A 21,174-nucleotide genomic window follows, 5' to 3' on the forward strand; every position below is an offset into this window, starting at 1 on the left:
GTGCACAGCTGCCATCTGGCAGGCCCATCAAGGGGCCATGAGCATCCAGGCAGCCCTAAGGGAGAGTTTCTCACAAGAACCCCAGTGACACTCTCCCCTGGGCCTCCCCACTAGGGCCCTGTGCATCACCCCTCTCTGCCTTTCCCCCAACACCCTTTCTCCCCCACCCCCACCCCCACTCCCACCCTTCCCCTGCCCTGCAGAGACAATACAACACATTTTGTTTTTGAAAAAATAAGCTCCGTGTCGATTTTATTTGGGGTCAAATTAACTAGTGAGGGATTGGGGAGGACTGGACTGGCTCTGCGGGCTTCTGGTGGTGGAAGCTCTCCTGCAGCCCCCCAATTACTCCCTCTCCCCACATGGCAGCCTGTGGCAAGTGCAGCCGGGCTGATGGCCGAGTGGTGTGATGTGCCCAGTGTGGGCACTCAGGGCACTCCAAGCCAGAACTTCTTTGCAAGCGGGGCACCCCTTAGAACTGTGTGTCCGGGGTGGGGGTCGGGACCCTTTAAGCGCAGCCCTCGGCTAGCTTGAGACAGCATCTCCATGCTCTAAGCCCTCCTTTTATGCCCTGCCGGCACTGCTTCCGGCCATCCTTAAGCCCTGTTCAGAGTCCACTCAATGTGGACTTGCTAGTTCGAACTAGCAAAACGCTAGTTCGAACTAGTTTTTAGTTCTAGATGCGTTAGTTCGAACTAGCTTAGTTCGAATTAACTAATTCGAACTAAGTTAGTTCGAACTAGCGCTGTAGTGTAGACGTACCCTAAGAGAATCAATGGGACTTAATCTTTTAAACTCTTTGGAAAATCTCCCCCCAAATCATTAAAGATCTCAGGTCAAATTCTCAGTTCCTATAAATTAATGTAGTTCCACAGGTTTCAATCAAACTACATTGTTTTATACAACTGAAGATCTGGCCCATAAATTCATATAGTACAAGTGACTTCTGTTTGCTGGGTAAATTACCTGCCAATAAGTTGTATCCGGTGAGTATTTTCTTCTTTTGAGTCTTTTACCATGCCTTTCACAATGGATATTTGGCTGAATGTATTTATTTTTATAAAAAATACATGCAAATCCATTTTGAAAACAGGACAACTTGAACCCATAAAAATATTCACCAGAACCATTAAGGAATGCTTTAGTTTAGAGAAATATTAAACTAAAATTAGGCAGGGAAATGACTTTCAGGGCTGAATTGCTGCAGAGAGGAACCACAGCTAGAAGTTTTATACAGTAATATGAAACAAATGTTTTATAAGCAACAACAGGAGGAATATACCTTACAAAATAAAACCCAAATATTGCCAGCTGATGAACTGCCTCATTTCATTCCATCCTAATGTCTCCTAAGAAGTCATCTGCTGCAACTTTATTTTTTGTTAGAGTATCTGTAGAATTTTACCCGGGGCCAGATTTAGTCTAGGTTTCTAAAATCTTTCACTTAATACAATGGTTCTCAAATGTGGATCAGGACCCCAAAATGGGGCTGTTGCACTGGTGTTATACTTGCTGGGGCCCATCACCAAAGCCCCACCAGCCGGGGCCAAAACTGAAGCTTCAGGCCTCCCCACCCCCACCTCCACTTGGGGCTGAAGCCCTTGAGTTTTGGGCTCAGGCAGGTTCAAGCTTTAGTTCCCCCTCCTAGAGTCATGTTGTAATTTTGGTTGTCATTACGGGGTCATGGTGCAATGAAGTTTGAGAAGTCCTGATTTAATGCATTGTTTTACACTATGAATATAAGCAAACAACGGATTGTCTAGTAAAGATTTAAGGTGAAATTTTGGCCCTATTGGAGCTAAGGTTTCATGCTTAGCATTTAAACTATGAATTCCTTATGTCAAAGACTCTATCTTCTGAGTCTAGAGTAGCAATGAATACACTGACAACATGTAACAGGTAATAATAAAGAACTAGTTGTACAATTCTAAAACATGAAGTGGAATGTAATTGTGAACTTTTACAGCAATTCGTCAAACTCCTTTAAGTGTCAGCATTTATACCACATTTTGCTACCCTTATTCAAGTTGAAAAGTGCCTTTCATATCAAGTAGTCCTAGGCCAGGGCTACACTACACCCACAAGGTTGACTTAAGGTACACAACTCCAATAATGTAAATAAAGTAGTTGGAGTTGATGTATCTTAAGCCGAATTTTGCTCCATCTCCACAGCGAGAGGTGGATGGGAGAAACATTCTCATTAACTTCCCCTACTCCTCGTGACAGCAAGAAGTACTGGCACCAATAGGCATCCCTCAGCAATTGATTTAGCAAGTTTTTACTAGACCTGCTAAATCAAACCTGAAAAGATCGATCACCAGTGCGTTGTTCATCCAGAAAGTGGAGATATAGTTCTAGTTTCTTCAGTGGAACCAAGCAGGAGTAAAGTAGTGAAAAAGAATGGAAGTATCATGACATCTCCACACATTTTTGGGTCCTTCCATTTTTCATTTTGTTTGATTCAAAACTATTTTTAAAAAAAATTTCAATTTGTCAAAAAAATGCAGTTTTTGAGTCAAACCATTTTTATCTGATTTTTTTTGAATTTCCAGCAAACTGAAAAGTCAGTGATTTGCCCAGTTAGAGTTGTGATTTGTTGTTAGATTTGCCCATTTAAAACTCCCATTTAAGTTGTCAGATTTGCCCATTTAAAACTCCCATTCTGTCCTACAACATGGAGCAGAATCTGTGACCTAAGCAGTAATTCATGCAAAGTTATTTATTCATCGGTCAAAATACAGGTTCTTATGTATTTCTCAGGCAAGTTGGGGGATGAATACATATGTTGGGATGAGTTATTGCCCTGCCTTATGGATTTATTATTGGTACTGCAGTAGACTCCAAATTGGCAGCAACCAATCACTTCTAGCACTGGTATAGAAGACTCCAAAAACTGCTTTTTTGATGATGGAGAGTTTTATTTTAATTAGGACCATCAAACAATAACAAATTAATCATAATTGATTGTGTGATTAAAACTTGCAATTAATCATGCAATTAATTGCACTGTTAAAATAATAGCTAAATATTTAATTAGATTATATTCTATCTTGTATATTTCCAAATATATTTATTTTAACTAGAACACAAAATGCAAAGTGCACAATGTTTAATTTATGTATATGATTACAAATATTTGCATTGTAAAAAACAAAATAAATCGTATTTTTCAATTCACCTAATACAAGTACAGCAATGCAATCTCTTTATCATGAAAGTTGAACTGAACTATGTACAAAAATATTCAGAACCTACAAATCCACTCAGTCCTAATTGTTCACCCAATTGCTCAAACAAGTTGGGTTACAATTTGCAGGAGTTAATGCTTCCTACTTCTTGTCTATAATGTCACCTGAAAGTGAGAACAGACATTCACATGGCACTTCTATAGCAAGCATGCGAGGTATTTGTGTGACAGATATGTTAAATGTTCATGTGCCCCTTCATGCTTCAACCACTGTCCCAGAGGACATGCTTCCATGCTGATGACAGGTTCTGCTCAATAATGATCCAAAGCAGAGTGGACTGGCACATGTTCATTTTCAACATCTGAGTCAGATGCCACTAACAGATGTTTGATTTTCTTTTTTGGTGGTTCATGTTCTATAGTTTCTGCATCAGAGTGTTGCTCTTTTAAGACTTCTGAAAGCATTCTGCACATCTCATCCTTCTATTTTGGATGGCACTTCAGATTCTTAAGACTTGAGTCAAGTGTAGTGGCTGTTTTTAGAAATCTCACGTTAGTACCTTCTTTGCATTTTGTCCAATCTACCGTGAAAGTGTTCTTAAAACAAACGTGCTGGGTCATCATCTGAGAGTACTATCAGAGAAATATATGTAAGAATGTGGGTAAAACAGAAAAGAAGACATAAAATTCTCTCCAAGGCATTCAGTCACAAATGTAATTAATACATTTTTTTTAACAGGCATAGAATCATATAATCATAAAACACTAGAACTGGTTCTAGTCCCATGCCATCAAGGCAGGACCAAGCACCGTCTCTAGTCCATCCCTGACAGATGTCTTGTCAAATCTGTTCTTAAATATCTCCAGAGATGGAGATTTCACAACCTCCCTAGGCAATTTATTCCAGTGTTTAACTACCCTGACAGGAAGTTTTTCCTAACGTCCAACCTAATACCTCCCTTGCTGCAGTTTAAATCCATTGATTCTTGCCCTATCCTCAGAGGCCAGAGAGAACAATTTGTCTCCCTCCTCCTTGTGACATTTTAGATACCTGAAAACCACTATCATGTCCCCTCTCAGTCTTCTCCTTTCCTAACTAAACAAACCCAGTCCTTTTAGTCTTCCCTCTTAGCTAATGTTCTCTAGATCAGGGGTTCTCAAACTTTGTGATACTGTGACCCCCCCTCTAAGGTGCTCATGACCCCCCCCCCCGAGGGGTCGGGACCCACAGTTTGAGAAACATGGCTCTAGACCTTTAATCATTCTTGTTTTGCTCTTCTCTGGACTTTCTCCAATTTCTCCACATCTTTCGTGAAATGTGGTGTCCAGAACTGGACACAAGACTCCAACTGAGGCCTAATCAGCACAGAGAAGAGCGGAAGAATGACTTCTCGTGTCTTGCTCACAACACTCCTGTTAATACATCCCAGAATCATGCTTTTTTTGCAACAGCGGCACACTGTTGACTCACATTTAGCTTGTGGTCTACTATGACACCTAAATCCCTTTCTGCAGTACTCCTTCCTAGACAGTCGCTTCCCATTCTGTATGTGTAAAACTGATTGTTCCTTCCTAAGTGGAGTACTTTGCATTTGTCTTTATTAAACTTCATCCTATTTATCTCAGACCATTTCTCTAGTTTGTCCAGATCGTTTTGAATTATGACCCTATCCTCCAAAGCAGTTGCAACCCCAAGCAGCTTGGTGTCATCTGCAAACTTAATAAGAGTATTCTGTATGCCAATATCTAAATCATTGATGAAGATATTGAACAGAACCAGTTCCAAAACAGACCCCTAAGGAAACCCACTTGTTATACCCTTCCAGCATGACTGTGAACCGTTAATAACTACTCTCTGAGAATAGTTATCCAGCCAGTTATGCACCCACCTTATAGTAGCCCCATATAAGTGGTATTTGTATTTGCCTAGTTTATTGCTAAGAAGATCATGCGAGACCATATCAAATGCCTTACTAAAGTCTAGGTATACCATGTCCACCGCTTCTCACTTATCCACAAGACTCGTCCTATCAAAGAAAGCTATCAGATTAGTTTGACATGATTTGTTCTTTACAAATCAATGCTTTCTGTTTCTGATCACCTTATTGTCTTCCAGATATTTGCGGATGAATTCCTTAATTACTTGCTCTATTATCTTCCCTGGCACAGAAGTTAAATTGACCGGTCTGTAGTTTCCTGGGTTGTTCATATTTCCCTTTTTATAGATGGGTGCTATATTTGCCCTTTTCTAGTCTAATAGAATCTCTTTGGACTTTCATGATTTTTCAAAGATGATAGCTACAGGCTCAGATACCTCCATCAGCTCCTTGAGTATTCTAGGATGCATTTCATCAGGTCCTAGTAACTTGCAGACATCTAACTATTGTAAGTAATTTTCAACTTATTATTTTTTTTATTTTATCTTCTAAACCTACCCCATTCCCACTAGCATTCACTATGTTAGGCATTCCTTCATCATCAGACTTCCTGGTGAAGACTGAATCAAAGAAATCATTAAAGCATCACTGCCATTTCCAAGTTTCCTGTTATTGTTTCTCCCTCCTCACTGAGCAACGGGCCTACCCTTTCCTTGGTCTTCCCCTTGCTTCTAATATATTTATTAGGGCTGTCAATTGACCTGCATTAACCCCTGTGATTAACAGGATTAACACGTTAAAAAATTGAACGTGTTAATCGCAGGTGTTAATGCTGCCTTGCCTCGGCATTTCAAAGGGGCAGAGCAAGTGGAACGAGGGATTAGCTAGAGTGCCCGGCTGATCCCCGGCTCTGCGTTGCAAAGCCCTTTTGGAGTGCTGCTCCGGGTATGCAAATCCCGTTCAATAATGGGCATTCTAATACAGTTCAGTTTTGGTAATGAGTATTTTTATTAATATAGTACATCAGAATGCCTTTTAATATTTCTCTATTTCAGTAAATGCAGCACTTAGTTTTCATTAATTTCCAATTAAGTTATCTGTTAGTGTATCTTTATTGAAATCAATCGGCTTCCACCAACTCAATTTATTTTTGCTAATTTCCATGATTTGGAATCAGTACTAATCAACTGCTACTCTGGGCATGATCTACAACTGCCTCCTCTCTATATTTAGAAGCACCTTTTGAGATTGTCTGTTCATTGTCTTCTGCAACTAATCACTTTGCATTATTCCACTTCAAATTGTTTCCAACCTCTCCCCCATTTCCTGGAAAGTAAAAGAAAGGCTTTCAGTTTGTTTGCTATCTTAATGGTCCCCTTTTGGAATAGCTTTAGCCCATCTTCCATTGTTTCACAATAAACCAAAAACTAAATGGTTGGTATTTGTCTCACTATCTCTTCCAAACTTTGCACTGCCTGGAACCTGACCCAGGCAGCTAGTACAAGTAGCAATGGTTGTATCCTAAGAAACAAAATGAAAAAATGCCATTTTAAAACTCAAATTGTTTTTATTTTGCACAAGGCTGGAGAGTGCATATATTGAAAGTCCATTAATGATTTGCCATGCAAGAGACCTACCTATGCTGTGTGGCCAATTGCTGTAGGTTAAGATTTAGCATCTTATGGCTTATACCCAAACATAAATGATTTCTCAAAATCAAAGTCCAAACACAACAAAATAAAAAAAAAATCTCTGCAGGTAACATGTAAGAGCCAGCCTACACTATCTAGATGCATTGGTAAAAGGACAAAGTGATTTACTGATTGCAGCATTTGTCCTTATCAATTAAAAAAAATGCTTCCTCTGTGATAGTACTAGAGTACTGAGGGACTCCCACAGTTTTTGGCAGAGCTCTCCAGAACAGATGCTTTTTGAAAATCAGCAAATTATAACTGGGTTCCTACTAAAGATATGCAATCAGTCACCTATTATTATAAGCTGGTAGGCAGTTGAAGTGGTTGCAATATTAAGCCATTATGCCATCACAAACCCAGTCTCAAGTTCCACTGAAAAACTCAATGGCTTCTCCAAAGGACTGTTTCCACTTGCTTGTTCTGGGGAAACCAGCAATATCTCTTGAGGTGTGTAGAGAACTGTATAGACAGGAATGGAAGGTAGGAAGTGCACTTTTCTCACGCTACTGATTTTAGGCAATTTTGAAGCTTTGTTTAAGTCACATACCTGAATTGGAAGCTGGTTTAAGTTCTAAATAAGTCTTAAGACTCAGGGGAAAAGGAGGAAGTGAGGTGGAGGAAAAGCAGGTAGAGTTAGCATGGATTTAGTGCAGTCGTTCCCAGCATTTTCGAGCAAATGGATCCCTTTTCAATCTGTTAAAAACATACGGACCTGCTCTTCCCCCCGGGGCGGCAGCCAGCACATCTCTTGGCCTGCGCTGCTTCCTCAGCTCCCATCAGCACATCTCCTGTCCATCCACGGAGCATACAGCAACGAGGGTCTTAAGGCCCAAGGCAGCTCTGTCCTGGCATGCCGTCCTTATCTGGGCATGGAGCCCAGAGGGAGAAAAAAAAGGAAAGGAAAAGAAAAGACTGGGCGCACCGCGGGACTGGGAGAGGAGAGAGGCCTGCAGCATAAACAGCATCACAGCTGGTGGCAGGAGGAGGAATGGTGCTTCCTGGAGTATCAAGATCCCGTCCCGAGGGCGGGAGGCAGCATGTATGTGGCCGGTCATGAACAGTGAGCCATGGATGAGAATCACCTGGCGGAAAGTCCCAATTCCATGGTAGGCCTAATCCTTACTTTTCTTTTTTTAAACTTTCCATAGACCCCCCTACAGTACCATCATGGACCCCCAGGGGTCTGAGGACCACAAGCTGGCAACCACTGATTTAGTGAAAACCCTATGCAGCTAAGCCAAATCATAGTTTTGTTAATATACCCTTTTATATTTGGAACAGCTATGCCTCCACCATCCATTATGGTTAAATTAATCTGGAAGAAAAACAGATTTTCCCCATTTTTAAAAAAGCCATTTTAACAATGATCCTGACAACAAAACTGGGATATGTGCCATCAGTTAACTGAAGGAACCTTATTGCACATTAGGGTTATCTCTTCTATCCTCTTTCCAGACTCTGGATAGAAGTTACATGATCCAAAGACTTTCACGGAGCAACCAGAAAAATATTATGACAGACTACATTTTTATTTCTTTCTGCCAAAAAGAATAGATAAAAGCTGACATTTGAGATACATTCAAGCAACCTTTTATTTTCAATTCAATTTGTATATGTATTCCAATCAACATTTATACTATATATTTAGATTTATTTTATAATCCATTAATTCCATTTATCTAAATTGGATTTGTAGAAAAATGGCTTGACAGTTTTGATGACTGAATGCATGGGAGCTGCTTTCTAAATGCACTGAGCTGTGGCTAATAAGCCAGCACTAATGACTATACTATAACACTGATGACATTTCTCACTTTAGTTACTAAATGCTTTCCCTGGGAAAATGTTGCTTTATATTTTAGCTGGTAGACAGTGAACAATTTCCTTCAAAGCAGTTTGCAATAAGATGACTAATTGTTTCTTATACAATGGTAAAGGTGAAGAGTAATGCTTACTAAAAATAACTATAACAAGTCTTAAAAGCCAGGTACTGAGAACAAGTACTGTATATTCTTAAAAATGACAGACATTTTAGAACATAACTGCAAAACCTGAAGAGCTTACTTGCTTGGCTCTGGAAAGCTGCTATGGCCCTTAAAGAATCAGAAGAGAAAATTATGTAATTAAATGGAGAACCAGGCCTGGGGATAGCTGAAAAGTAAATGTTCCATGAGAAACAGTTAGTGACAGTTGGGAATGAGGTGTAAAGAGACAAGGCACAGGGTAAGACAGATGACTTATTTTTATCCTTAATTTTGGTTTTTAACTGATAAAATATCCCAAACACCAAAAAAACCCACACTAAAAACAATTAATCAAAAATTGGCATTTAACTGATAAGCACAAAAACACTGGAAATATTTATTTCCAACTGTTTGTCTACACAGTGCAGTAATGCATACTCTGATTTCTAAAGGGCACAAATATATTGTGCCTTAGTCTGTGTACTCTGATGGTGCACACTATATAATCCCTACTGTACTTTAATGTGGTGCTGTTTGAATATGACAAATATTGCTTATTACAACAGAGTTTACTGTATTGAGTAATATATACTATATTTTACACTACAAAGAGAAAGCCCCCAAAACTTGATTTTCAACATTATATAAAACTCAAAAATTGTAAATAACCACCACCCAAAAATGTAATAAAAAAGCCCAAAATGTTAAAATATATATATATATATGCTTGGAACACAGAGGGACCAGTAAACAACAGACTTTATTTTTAAAAGTTCAAAATCTACATATTGATTAAATACATAACTGTTTTTTTCCCTAACATTTGGGGGATAAGGAAAAATAGCGAGCTAGATTCTAGTTAGATAAGCAGTCAGGAAGTTTTAGGAAGTAGTTTTAATTAAAATGGAAATGCATGATTTTCTGTTGTGTAAGTTTAGTAGGCATTCTTTCTGCAAACTGCATCACTATTATTTCTGCTAAAAAATCCCAGCAAGAACAATTTTAATTTTACCTATGTGGATAGACAGTTAGGTTAGAGGATAAAATATATATTGTTTCAAGTGAAATATTATGCAGCAAACAAACTTTACTCAGACCAAGTGGAAAGTGTTAAGCAATGGAATTTTCTGAAGCTTGTTCTAAAAATATTTTAAAATAAATCTGTGTGCAAAAATACTACCCCAGACTGATATTGAGGCACAAAGGAACAATGCACTGAAAAATATTTATGAGTACTACTCATTGTTTAGTACACAGTGTAACAACTATCTGTACCTCTAGCAAACACAAGCATTGTAATTTGATATCTTTTAAAAGAATGGTAAATACACCATTTAATGCAAATATACCACATTAAAAACTATAGGAAAGAAAAAAATATAAGGCCATAAAAAAAAAACCAATGTAACTTAACACAGAATAGCACAATAGAAAGATGGAAATTTGCAATTAGTTCATTTTAGTGGCCATCCCATTTGTCCTTGTGATGAAGAGCTTCTGAACAATTAACTCTGACAATTGCACTACAGGATAAAAATATTTGTAAAAATAAGTTGAACTGTTTAATTGTTTTCTTAACCTTACATGAATACAGTTAAGATTTTAAAGTTCGTAGACTCCTCTTCATTAATGTCATTTGCTTCTCTCTCATTTCATTCAGGTTGGGCACTAAAATTAGACTAGTCAGATTCATTTTCAGTTACAGTCAGCATCTAGTCAATTTCACTTCCCGGTTTTCTTGTACTATGTAGGGTTGCAGTATTAGGGATGCAAACACAGCAGAATTTTAAATTGAAGCTAATTTTTTCCTTTGGAATTTTGAAAGAATCATGAAAACATTTCTAATGCTCTTGTTTTCTAAAACAAGCGGGAGCCTAAATTTACACGGCAATATTGCCTCTATGAAAGCTATATTTTGAGTCATAGAATCATTAATAAAATGTAAGATTGTTTTATTATCTGTTATAGAGTCTGAATTAGTTTACAAGAACACAGTTACACAGCATATAGTATCTATTAACATGGTACAATGAACGTGGCAAAATATGAATTCAGTAACTCCCATACGTCATCAGATTGGTGGTCCACCTAGTCAAGTACGAATTTTTGACAATGGCAAGGTCAAAATTCTTTAGTCATTCAGGTAGCTCTTGCTTGTTTGCTGTTAATTTTGAATTCAGAAATGTGTGACTTTTTAATAATTGCTTCCAATATGCACGATCTTGCCTTTATCAACAGTGAATTTTGTCACCATCATCCATCTTTTATAGGTCTTTGTCAGTTTCCACACAGTCAAATGAATCCTCTACATTTTGCCATCTCACAGTTCACCATTTTTTCCCTCAGAACATTAACTAATGTTAAACATCATTCCTACTGTGGAACTTACAGTACTCCACTGTTCATCTTTGGCCACGTACAAAACTGTCCATTTATTCCCACCCTGTTTTTTAGCCAGAAGTTTCTAATCTATGATAAAACTTCATGTCCCAGTCATTGTTTCCTCAAAAATATTAATTTCTTCTTGAAAGGGATAGCTGACCCTTGGTTCTTCTTTTACTGCCTTTATTCGCTAATGGCAGGTCTACGCTATGGGGCAATGTCAACCTAATTTACGAAACTCCAGCAATGTGAATACATTATCTGGAGTCAATGTACCTTCAGTCAAGTTGTTGCGGGTCTTTACTGTGGGAGATCAAAGGGAGAAACTCTCCTGTTGACTTCCTTTATCTCAGGGATGGGGAACTTTTTTGGGTCAGGAGCTACTGACCCACAGAAAAATCAGTCAGGGGCCACACACAAATGAGAAGCTAACAAACAAAAAAAACCCTCACTGACTGAGAAGAAAGAAGATATTCCCCCACATTCTTCTCCCACACAAGAGTTTAGGAGGGCCCAGGTTATTAGATTTTATGAGCTCCAGTCCCGTGAGGGGGTGGTGACAGGGGAGCTGGAATGCCAGTGCAGGTTCTCCAATGCTGGGGGAAGCCCTGAACTCCGAGGGCTGGATCCTGACAAGCCATGGGCTCCATCTGGCCACCGGGCCTGTGGTTCCCCACCCCTGCTTTATCTTTTCCTCATGATGGAATACCAGTAAATAAAAGCGTGATTGATGGTTATTAGGGGACAGCAAGACAAGAGTAGGGGACAATTCATTCCTTTGATAATGGACCAGAAGGGGAGAAAATTCTCAATCCAGTTTGGTCAGCTTAGTCTCAGTTATTAAATCCTGCAATTTATTATTTTAGCCCTAAATTAAATGATCCCTTAAAAAAAATCTGTCATCTTGAATAGGGTAGGATAGATTTGCATTTTCCCTGCCAGACATATGCACTGATTTGAAAGTCAGATGTCATAAAAATGCCTGGAAAACGACATTAATGTAACCTTTTCTGCATTGCTTAAGGGATATCAATATGGTAATATTTTATACTCATTTTCATATCTCTACCTCATTCATCAGAACCATGTCACATTGTATTGACAGGAAACATAAAAAGGTCTTATCTGCAGAGCAAAAGCCATAAGGTGTCACCTGTATTCTATAGCAGCTAAAGGAATGCAAAGTAAAGTCACTTTTACTAATATTTCACTTTACCCTACATAAAGTCTTTCCTAATAAAGCATCAGCAGGCCTATTTAGCCTCCTTACAGCATAAATAGGTCATTTTCTGAAGACCAATCTTATTCAGGCTAGTAGTCACTGTCTTAAAAGATGGCCCTAAAGGGTATTAAGACTTAATTCCATGTATTATTTTGCATTTATATAGCACTACTCATTATAATTAATTCATAAGTTCTTCAGGGCAGGGAATGTCACTTTGTAAAATGCCATATAAATGACAGTGTTGCATAAGCACTTTTAGGCATAATACCACTAGTTATCCAGTAGCTCAGTCACATTAGTTTTGTTTAATTAATTGAATTAAATATGAAAGACACACCAAAAGCACTTGGCTAGAAACAGTACGGCTGCGTCTAGACTGGCATGATTTTGCGGAAATACTTTTAATGTTTTTTCCGTTAAAAGTATTTCCGCAAAGCTTGTCTAGATTTACACGGATGCTTTTGCGCAAAAAGCACTGACTGAAAGTATTTGCGCAAGAAGCACTGACTTTGTACATTACAAGTCAGTGCTCTTGCGCAAATTCAAGCAGTCAGTGTAGACAGCTGGCAAGTTTTAGCGCAAAATCTTGCCAGTCTAGACTCACCCTACAAGTAAAACATTATTAAGGGTCTCTGTTGGAGTTTTACCCTAAATGGTAAAGAGGGATCATGTGAAGGGCTACGTCTACACTGGCATGATTTTCCGTTAAAAGCATTTTCGGAAAAGAGCGTCTAGATTGGCAGAATGCTTTTCCGCAAAAGCACTTTTTGCGGAAAAGCGTCCGTGGCCAATCTAGACGCGCTTTTCCGCAAAAAAGCCCCGATCACCATTTTCGCAATCGGGGCTTTTTTGTGGAAAAGAAATCTCTGCTGTCTACACTGGCCCTTTTGCGCAAAAGTCTTTCAGAAAAAGACTTTTGCCCAAACAGGAGCACTATAGTTTTTCCGCAAAAGCACTGACAATCGTACATGAGAGCATCAGTGCTTTTGCGGAAATTCAAGCGGACAGTGTAGATAGCTGGCAAGTTTTTCCGCAAAAGCAGATGATTTTGTGGAAAAACTTGCCAGTCTAGACACAGCCAAGTGGTTTTTGCCCACAAAAGCTCATGATACCATCTACATATTTTGTTAGTCTTTAAGGTACTGCTAGACTATTCATTGTTTTTATTTTTTTCCAGTTACAGAATAACTGCACTACCCCTCTGAAGAGGCAGAGGAGGTGTCAGCCAATAGCACAAGACTGGCTCATCCTTCCCGTAGCTACAAATTGAAGATAACCACCACGCTTAGCCCCCGTCCCCATTCACTCATAAGAGCCTGAAGGGGTAACCACTTCTGCAGCCCCGCTGAATGGATTCCTCCAGAAAGATTAGGGTGGTAGGTGGTGACGATTCTTTCCCTCCTGCACATTAACCAGCACCAGGACATAAGGCAAACAGCTTTAGCCAGAGATTATCTAGAGCAGTGTTTCCCAATTTAATTGAGCCATGGAACCCTTTTAAACTTGAAAGAATTTTGCAGAACCCTAATAAGTAGTCTAGATGGACATCAGCACTGAGTAGTGACATCATTGTCCACGGCTCTGGCTAAGCTGGCATTATACAGCGACGCTTATAGAAGCAAACACAAACAAAAACTATTTTCAAAGCATTAATAAATGCTTAAATAGGAATTATTTTTTAATTAATACAACGTTACTGTAATGGCATTTTCTCACACAACCCTTAGTTTCTCCTGGCAGAACCCCATTTGGGAAACACTGCTCCAGAGGGCAGAAGTTTTGGGCAGGGAGGCCACAGAGTGAGGGGCCCCAAACAGCAGCACAGGCCTCCCCGCCCGCAGCCATGCAGGGAGCCCTGGCTCCCAGGGCGCGAGATGGAACGTGGGGAGCGGGGGGGGGGCAGGGCCGGAGACGTTGCCCCCACAGGCCATAGAGCGCTGCGGCACAATGCCGGGGGGAGGGGCGCAACAGGCCCAGGGGAAAGAAAACAACCAGCCCCCCCCCCGAGGAAATTTCCTCCACTGGCTGCAGGAAGTAGGCGCTGAGACAAACCCATCCCTGCCCCGCCCGCGAGGACGAGAAAGCCACATGCCCGCAGCCTCCATTTTATACACTCACACGTGACCAAACTCCGGGCGGCTGGCCATACGTGACGTCTCGCGCAGCCTACCCCCCTCCCCCTCCCACGTATGCAAATTAGCCCCCTGGTGGCGGGGGGTGCCCGGATGTTGGCTGCTCCGCCCTGTGGTGCCGCTCTTCGCTCGCTCCTCTTCCCTCCCTTTCGGTGAGGTTGCGGGTCAGCGCGAGCCACTGCAGCGAAACCGTCAGCTGCGCGAGCGGCGGCCAGAGCGGGCGCGGTGTAGGCGGGAACTGAGACCGGCGCTCGGCGGATCCAGCTGCGGGAGGCTCCCAACACCCACCCGCCACCATGGTGAGCGCCGCTCGCTCCCTCTTCCCCCGCCCGCCGAGCCCCCTGCACCGGGCCCGGCAGAAAATTCCGGCCCCAGCTCCAACCTGTGGGTCGGGGGCAGAGACCGAGGGAGCGGGGGCGGCAGCGGCCCTTAGGAGTCGCCCCCGCCCTGCTTCCCGCGGGACCCGGCCCTCCCGTGCTGCTTATTCCTCCCACCCCCACTACGCCTTCGGATGCCTCCTCCTGCCCTGGTCCGCCAACTGCCCGCGCCCCGCTGCGCCCCGGGCGCCTCCACCTATTCCGCCGCCCCCGGGCCGCCTCCACATACGCCCCCCGCGCCCTGAGTTGCCTCCAGATTGCCCCCCTGTAACAATTACCCCGGGCCGCCTCCGCATACACCCCGGACCTCTTCCCCCTCACCCTGAGCCGCCTCCGCATACACCCCGCTCCCCTTCCCTCCTCCATGCCCTGGGCTGATCCCAAATACCTCACCCCAACAGCTACCCCTGGACTGCCTCCAAATACCCCCCCTCCCACACACACACTGATCCCGTGCTGCCTTCAGCTCACCCCATGTCCTCTTTCCCCCTCTGTGCTAGGCCGCCTCCAGATACCCCCATCCCTTCCCCAGTAGTTCCACAGATCGCCTCCAGCTACCCCTTGTCCCCCTCAGGCTGCCTCCAAGTACCTCGTTTCCTCCCACATGCTCCCCAGTCTTTTCCTGCCACCCTGTCAGTAACAGCCCATCCCCCCTCCCTGTCGTCATACCCCTGTCACCTCCCCCAGACCTTCCACCTACACGCTCCTCTTCTTACTCCCCTTTCTCTCATTATCGTGTGCAAGTATCCACACACCACTGCTTATCTGCCTCTGTACCTGCTGCTCCAATACCCCAAACCCCTGTGTCAGGCCTCTTCCCATCTCTGAAGCAGGATTGAATCCTAGACTGCAGTTCATCTGTTTCCCAGATGTAATCTTGCATTTCTCTGACATTGCTCAGTGGTGCTGTTCAGTGGTGATTATTTTGCAGGGTTGTTGGGAGGGGGGTTGGCTTTTTTTTTTTTTTTTTTTGCGCTTTGGTGCAGCAGCGTACTTTTCATGTGCAGACCGGAAGGCTATGTGCGTTGCCTGTGGCAGTAGACATGCTAGATTATACAGGCTTTATTGCTCAGAGATAAAAATCTTACAGTAACTGTGATGTACATGTGTATTTTTGCATGTTGTATGAAGGTTCACAAGATATGAAGGGATTGTCTTTTAAAAATCATGGCGATTTTAAATTTCACATTTACTGCTGTAAAATTATTCCCAGACATATGGTATTCTGTGCTGTAGTATTTTACGTCGACACTAGGGGTGTCTCCTACTTATCGGCGGTGCCAAGAAATCAACGCCCTTTTTAATAAACATCTCTTTTATCCTAAATTATCCAACACCTGAGATTGTGGGATGATTTCTGTAAAAGTTTCAGTTTGTGTATATTTCTCAATTCCAAATCTGAGCTATTCATTTCTAGCTCTGCTTTATTTGCAAAACTAATTGTTTTACCACCATTGCCTGTTAAGTCTAGCACTGCATGTGAACCAAAAATGAATTTCCTTTTGTTTTACTATTTTTAAAAATGCAATTGCCAACTTTCCTTTATATAGTAAAGATATGGTCGAAAATGATGATGTGTGCTTAGGCTGATCTTGTAATTGTGCCTTTACTTTCTGTTAGAAATATTTTGCTAGGGAAGCATTTTGAAATATTTAGAGGCTTGCTTTGTTTTAAATTGTGGGTCTGGAAAGCTACTGTCAAACATTTGAAATACATAAGCAACACTAAAGCTATCAAATAGGTATCATTTTCACGTTCGGAAAAGGTGATGGTAAAATCAAGACAAACAAAACAAACTTTTAGTACTTGTAGGCATGTTACTTCAGCAGTGCTTGCAGTTGTTTTAGGTATATCTAATAAGGGAATGATCTGTAGCTTACTGTATCATTACTATCTGTGATTATAATTACACTAATGTAGTTAGCCCAGGTTAGAAGAATGTTCTTGAAGATTTCTTGGATGCTTATTAACATGCATAAACTGCAAGAAAGAGTTCATGAATGGTGAGATTTTAGTGCCTCTATGAAAGGTTTTTAGATGCGCCTAACTTTCACTGTCTTGCTAGTTCTATGTTAGGTTAGGTCTATGCTAGAAAATTTTGCCAGCATAGTAATTTTGGATAAGGATGTCTTTTTAAATGATATTTCTAGAACAGCAAAGCCTTATTATATACATAGTTATGCTGGTTATATTCTACCAGCAAAAGTGTTTACTGTGCTGGGCAAAAGCAGTAGGGGAGGGGAGAGAATAATCTGCATCTACGCTAGCAATCCTAGGAAACATTTACTGTCACAGACATCTACCCTTCCCCACCTCTAATATCATTAACTCACAGGCATTCACCTTCCTTCCCTCCCCCCCCCCCCCGCATCCCCCTTCTGTTCTGAAATGTGATTTGTCCTTTTCATATGTGTTCATTTTTTTAATTGTATCCTTTGGTATATATGGCTGTGACTATTTTCTTCCACTATTTGATCTGAGGAGCTTTCGTGGGCCAGACCCCCTTCATCATCTAATAAACCATCTTGTTAGTCTTTAAAGTGCTACATAGTCCTGTATTTTGTTGTAGACCTGACATTTTAAATCTGAAATTTGGATAAAATTTAAGAATAGATTAATCTGAGAAATCATGATCAGCATAATTTAGTTGCCTTTAATTTTTAGGGAAAAATTTAATATACTTTGTGGTTATTTCAATTAGGGATGTGTGAGTGGTTAACTGGTAAGCATCGCCCTTTTTGGGTGAGCCTTACTGGGTATAGTTAACCAGGGGCGGGTGGATCTGGAATAGCGCCCTCCCCCACCTGACGTGAGCAGGGGCCTGCTGCACTTCAGGGGGGCCCACTGAGGGCCTCCCCCATTTGCATCCCTAATTTGGATGCTTTCACTGCAAGACAGTGAAGTCTTAATTCATGCAAACTAAGCTTGTGTCTTATTTTTCAGCTTTAATTTTTATTTTTTATACTAGGATGATGGTGTTTGGAGTTTGAAGTAACATTTCTGTTATGCTCTTGCAGAGTGAAAGCACTGGCAAATACACTGACCTCAGCTTTTTCCACTATATTGTAGTGTGCATCATAGGTAGCTTTTTTCTAAAATTTCGTAGATAGTAAGTCAGAAGGGACTGGTCTGCTCTGATCATTTAGTCTGGTCTCCTGCATAACATAGGCCAGTGGTTCCCAATTTTTTTGATACTGGGGACCAGTAAACCCCATTCACAAGCTTTTGGAGGGGCGGTAACATTTATTTGCATATTCATTAAGCAAATGAATATGCAAATAAATTGTGCTTGCCCTACCTGTCCGGCTGGTTGTTCCGAACCCCCCCTCCCCCCCCCCAGCCCCAATCCCAGCCGCTTTATCGGCCGGCTCCCCTGGCTGACGCCGGCACCGGGCAATCTGCGTTGGTGTGCCTGGCCTTCTCCCTGGGTTCTAGTGCCTGCTAGATCTATCCCCGCCGCCCGGGAGCATGCCCAGTAGAGATGCCGCAGTGGCAGGCTCTCTCCCAAGAGGGCTGTGCCGCCATGGTCGGCTGTGTGGGGTGCTGCTACCCTGTCACACAAATGAATAGGATCGTGCGCGATAATTTTTCTAAGGACCAGTATTTTTTTTTCTAAGGATCGGTACTGGGCCACGGACCACACTTTGGGAAATGCTGACATAGGCCATCCAACTACTGTGAATTAATTCATATTTGAACTAGAATTAGGGCAATTGTATTTCCGTATGCCAAATTTGGGACACCCGACAAAGTTGCTCGGATTTAAGTGAGTTCAACAGCAATCAGTCAGAACTATGTAGTAAAAACCTTCAAAATAACTTTAAGCTGACTGAGCACCTATTAAAAACATATACTGCATTATTATAACTAATAAGTAAAAATTTTAAATATATACTCACAATTAAGTGGTTACTGCTCTTTAGAAGTGCCTGCCTTATCCTCATATTGTTGTCCTCCACGGTGCAATGCTTCTTGTGGACCTTGTTTATTATTTGTAGCAATTTTTCAAATGATCCAGTTGTTTTTCAGCAACTCATCTTAAAATGCAGCACAGTCTGCATTCATTACAGCCGCTCCCCGAGTTACGAACAAGTTATGGACCAACACTTCCCTGGAATGGCTTACCTAGGGAAGTAGTGGAGTTTCCATCCCTAGCAGTGTTTAAGTCTCGGCTTGACAAAGCCCTGGCTGTGTTGATTTAGTTGGGATTGGTCCTGCCTAGAGCAGGGGGCTGGACTTGATGACCTTCTGAGGTCTTTTCTAGCGCTGTGGTTCTATGATTCTAACTCAGTGTTCATAACTTGGATCCCATAGAGTTACATGGCGACCTCGCTGTTTGTAAGTGCGGATTGCTGTTCGTAACTTGGATCCGCAATTACGACTGCTTTGGTCGTAAGTGCGCAGTCGTAAGTGGAGGTGGTCGTAACTCAGGGAGTGGCTGTACTGAAAAGACACATTCAACAGGGACTGTGGTGCCTGGCAAACACAAAACATACTCATCTGCCTTTGCCAGATCTGAGTATTCTACTGCTTTATTGTCCATCTCTTGAAAAACATTCCATCACCTTTCAGAAATGGGTGTTTTCTAAGAGTTCCAGTGAGACATGTGACAGGATATTATTGGTTTTGCATTTGTCCATTTATCAAAAAGATGATTCTCTCTATCAGACTTAGGGTGGGATTTCTTATGTGACAAAGGCAAGACTGCTTTGTATGTTATCCCACAGTGGTATGCTTCTCAAGCTTTTCTGTGCACTCGAAGGCATGATTCCAGTGTCCCAACTACTTAAGAGATGTTGAATAAAAATTCTAAACTGTATTGTAAAATTCCTGTTCCTTAATTTCTCCACCCTCAACCAAAGATTGCAGCAAGGTTTTTGTGTGTGATGTGACAAATCTTTCTCTAAGTCTTGTGGTAAATTATTTTGAAGAGTACAAATATGCAGTGCAACTTCTGTCACCAATGAGTCATTTTTCTCTATTACCTCTACTGTCTTTGAAAAAGTGTCTGGTGGCTTACTAGCAAAAGCAAGCCACAGTTTTGTACAAGGATAACTGAAGACTGTCTTGAACAGTGTTGGGTATGTCTCTTGAGAGAAAATATGCCTTGTGCCCATCAAAATCAATGCAATTCTTTCTAGTACTGGTCTCAGGGAAAGGAATTGTGTGCTGCCATTTTCTAGAAACTTAAAGGTTGACAAATTGGCCGAAGTCTTTCAGTCCTTTGACATGAACAGTGTAAATATGAAAGTATTTATAAACTTTTATGGCAAAGGACTCTAAAACAGTTGGAAGACAGTCAGCTGATGTTTGAAGGCAGTTATGAGTTATGTGAGCACCTCATCCACAACCAAAGATATCTTCCCTTAGTTTGCTTTGCAGTTTTCACTGAATGTTATTTTTCCGAGCACATTAAGCACCACCAAAATTTGTATTCACATTGTCTACATAAAGCCTGAGAAGCGTTTTATTAAGAATACTTCTCAATCAATTGATATAGAAATCCACACTGCATATGAGACGTTTCACCTGGTAGAAAAGAAAACTCAATAATGTTTGTGTTTATCCCATCAGAAGGAGCAGCCAGTGACTGTGTGTGGTCAGAGGTAGCTTGGGGGCAGAGAAGGTGTAGCTAGGCAGGGTTTTCCAACCTATGGGTTCAGTCCCAAATATGGGTTGGCATTACATTTCGAAAGGGTCGTCAGGTGTCTCCCCAGGAAGCCATTCACACATTTTTTTGAATTGCCCTGGGTCACCAAGTCTTCCTGAATTATCAAAATGGGTCCCCATCTGGAAAAGGTTGGGAACCGCTGAGCTAGAGGATGTGTGCCGACAGGAGGATACCTCATGGTGCAAAGAAAGAGTATTTAGCAGCTGTATGCCTGGAGGGTTTTGTGGTCCCCCTGATCCCTGAGGGCTCTGCTGGCTATGTAGCTGGGTTCCCCACTCTTGCTGCTTTTACCGGCTCTGTGAGCAAAGAGGACTGGAAGCTTAGGTGCAGTTTCAACCCCCTGCACCAGCAGCAGAGGAGGAAGCACCACTGCTGCCTGAGTCATGGCACCAACCAGAGGAGCAGTTGCCCCAGGGCTCAGGCTCCTGCCTCTAATCTGGCAGGGGGCAGGGAGAGAGTGTGGAGCTGTACTGGGGATTACACTGCACTTGCTAGAGAGCTCCCTGCAACTCTGCACACAGGCTCTGGAGTCTTCTCCCTCACATGGAGCACTTGGCACGCAGGACTCAGCCCTGCCGCTCCCAGCTTGAGCCCTACGACTCATGGTATATAGGTTGGGAGCAAGCAGGGATTGGTGCCTCACCAGGATTTTTGCTGGGAATTCA

At 41.8% G+C, this 21,174-nt stretch overlaps 1 protein-coding gene and 1 long non-coding RNA gene across 5 annotated transcripts in view; one reads left to right on the plus strand and one right to left on the minus strand.

Moving 5' to 3' along the window:
* Positions 1-1,410: 1,410 nt before the first annotated feature.
* On the minus strand, positions 1,411-14,469 carry LOC112544280 (uncharacterized). 3 transcript variants are annotated; one of them, XR_012903006.1, is made up of 5 exons: positions 14,448-14,469; positions 8,823-8,851; positions 7,471-7,621; positions 6,304-6,390; positions 1,411-3,820 (listed from the first exon to the last, which is right to left on the minus strand). It is a non-coding gene; the product is annotated as an uncharacterized LOC112544280 (long non-coding RNA). The 3 variants fall into 3 exon arrangements; XR_012903005.1 differs by lacking the exon at positions 14,448-14,469 and having other exon boundaries at positions 8,823-13,028; XR_003087605.2 differs by lacking the exons at positions 8,823-8,851; positions 14,448-14,469 and having other exon boundaries at positions 7,471-8,816.
* The window catches only part of PPP3R1 (protein phosphatase 3 regulatory subunit B, alpha), a 76,357-nt gene continuing 68,846 nt past the window's right edge, over positions 13,664-21,174 (plus strand). The window contains exon 1 of one of the 2 annotated variants that reach the window (XM_075925564.1): positions 13,664-13,705. In XM_075925564.1, coding sequence (XP_075781679.1) covers positions 13,679-13,705 — 27 coding nt within the window. In that variant the 5' untranslated portion in view covers positions 13,664-13,678. Of the gene's footprint in view, positions 13,706-14,532; positions 14,761-21,174 lie in introns of those variants that run through there. The other variant, XM_075925565.1, reaches the window with a different exon arrangement.

This window comes from Pelodiscus sinensis, chromosome 3 (genome assembly GCF_049634645.1).
Source record: "Pelodiscus sinensis isolate JC-2024 chromosome 3, ASM4963464v1, whole genome shotgun sequence".
Lineage (NCBI taxonomy): Eukaryota > Metazoa > Chordata > Testudines > Trionychidae > Pelodiscus > Pelodiscus sinensis.